This window comes from Bicyclus anynana, chromosome 17, assembly GCF_947172395.1.
Source record: "Bicyclus anynana chromosome 17, ilBicAnyn1.1, whole genome shotgun sequence".
Lineage (NCBI taxonomy): Eukaryota > Metazoa > Arthropoda > Insecta > Lepidoptera > Nymphalidae > Bicyclus > Bicyclus anynana.
The window spans coordinates 5,604,040-5,606,309 of NC_069099.1; the positions used below are offsets into that span (position 1 = coordinate 5,604,040).

The following is a 2,270-nucleotide window of genomic DNA, read 5'->3' on the forward strand; positions in this document are numbered from 1 at the left end:
CTGATGTCATTTGTTACATAATATAATCTCAATTTCGTATATGTCAACTAGCATACGTCATTGATAGTGAATAGGCCTGCAGGCCTTGTTTTGCCAGGCCTAAAATTTTAATCCTTACCTCATTGTCGTCCTATTTTTATGGCCCACTACCGGGTAATTGGAGCTCCACACTTCTCTAAGTTGGGTTGGAGAAGTTACCCATTGAATATGTAACTCCGTTTTTTAATTGATATCAAAATGATATCTAACTTTTGTTTATGTAGCAAAGTAGAGTACAAAAAAAAATTATTATTCTTAGCTTGGCGGTAATTGTTTTAACATAAAAAAAATGTATAAAAAAAAGAAAACATGTTTTGCTACTTCACAAATTCAAAGGAATATCCATCAAAGCACATTAGCTTAGGCACACTACACACATGCGTTACAAATAACAAGTACGATGAGCCTTGCCGATACTTGAAAGTATAAAAAGCTCCGCGCCCGCTGGTTAACCACACAACCCGATCACTAACTCAACAACCAACATGTCAGCCAAAGTAAGTCGAGAGTTACAGTTCTGCTATATGATTTCATTCGAATTCTAAACTGCGGATTTAATAAGAAAGCTCAAAGTCACTGGGTGTGGGCGATGAATGGAGCTGAACTCAGAGTACTTTAAGAGGTCGAAATATCAATCAAATCACATGGAGTCGGTGGGTGCAGGCTAAGAACTGTGGTATTTGGGAAGTCTCTGCAAGACGCCCAAGTCTTGTTCGCCAGTTGTTGTGACAATGATGCGAAAATATAACAAAAAGCTCTTTAGCTACATGATTAGCACAGTTATTAATAATTCCTACTTTTTTCAGTTCGTCGTTCTCTGCGCACTGGTGGCTGTGGCCTCCGCCGGGCTCGTCCCCGTCGCCAAGGTGGCGTACGCGGAACCGGAAGCGCCCGCGCACTACGAGTTCCAGTACTCGGTGCAGGACGGCCACACCGGCGACGTGAAGCAGCAGCAGGAGGCGCGCGCCGGAGACGCCGTGCACGGCTCCTACTCGCTGGTGCAGCCGGACGGCGTGCAGCGCATCGTGGACTACACCGCCGACGCGCTGCACGGGTTCAACGCCGCCGTGCGCTACGAGGGACACCCCGTCGCCGCGCCCGCCCCAGCCAAGCTCGCCTACGCCGCGCCCGTCGCCAGAGTAGCCTACGCCGCGCCCGTCGCCAAAGTAGCCTACGCAGCGCCCGTCTCCTACGCCGCTCCCGTCGCCAGAGTAGCGTACTCCGCTCCCGTTGCATACTCCGCTCCCGTTGCCAAAGTGGCGTACTCCGCTCCTCTTGCTCAAGTCTCCTACTCTTCTCCCGTCGTCTCCTACCACCACTAGAAATAGAATGTTATACTTATAAACCTATTTATTCTGTTAAATAAACGCTTAGTCAACTCAAATATCATTTTATTTGCGGGGTAAAAGAATTGTTCAAGGCGCGGAGCGTATCCGATATCAAAACGCTCCAAACGAAGTTACGAGGAAGCGTGCGGGTAGTGTCGGGGAATCAATTGAATTATGTAACATTATAAGGCGAGTAGCTCTTGTTACTCGGCACGTCCGCGCCCCTCGGCTCTGCTGATGCATTACTCTTGACACCTATTCATTTGGCCAGTTTAGTTTTGTGCAACCATTATAATTAAAACTGGAGAGCTGAGAGAGGTTCCCCTTTTAATACCCGCTCCCTCTACAACGACAGATAGCGGAGCTCTTAAACACTGGTCACATAGTCCGTATGATTGCAGGCAAATATAAATTGACAGAACTGATCGCAATAGTGGTTGTTAGGCTAAAGTGAGGGGCTTAGAAAAAGTGTGATGTGAATATTTTATTTGGCAACGTTTATACTCCGCTGCTGACTGAGGGGTTCAATAAAACAACATCAAAGATTTTATCCAGGAAAAATTCAATTCGTTACGTAGGTAGGTACCTACCCGTCAGACATAGTATAATTCCTTGAAGTTAACATTCTTCTTATCTTGACATGTCTTCAGTTTTATACCTTGTACTTTGCATGTTCTAACTACGTATTTTTTTTTAATTATTTGCCATATCTTTACAATGTTCCCATTCCATTCCCAGTCGGAAAGACTGTGTGGGTAGGTACGATAATAATAGTCCAGTCTAGATCAACGATGAGGCTCGGGTATGCAGGTTTCCTCACAATGTTTTTCCTTCACCGTTTGAGACACGTGATATTTAATTTCTTAAAATGCAACAACTGAAATTTGGAGGTGCATGCCCTAG

The 2,270-nt window shown here is 45.4% G+C and overlaps 1 protein-coding gene across 1 annotated transcript; it reads left to right on the top strand.

The window, feature by feature from the left end:
- The first annotated feature begins 420 nt into the window (after window positions 1–420).
- Window positions 421–1,423, top strand: LOC112056322 (cuticle protein 8-like). The gene is made up of 2 exons (XM_024096736.2): window positions 421–536; window positions 846–1,423. The coding sequence occupies exons 1-2, from the start codon at window positions 525–527 to the stop codon at window positions 1,359–1,361; spliced, it is 528 nt and encodes a 175-aa protein (XP_023952504.2). The 5' UTR covers window positions 421–524; the 3' UTR covers window positions 1,362–1,423.
- Window positions 1,424–2,270: the final 847 nt, after the last annotated feature.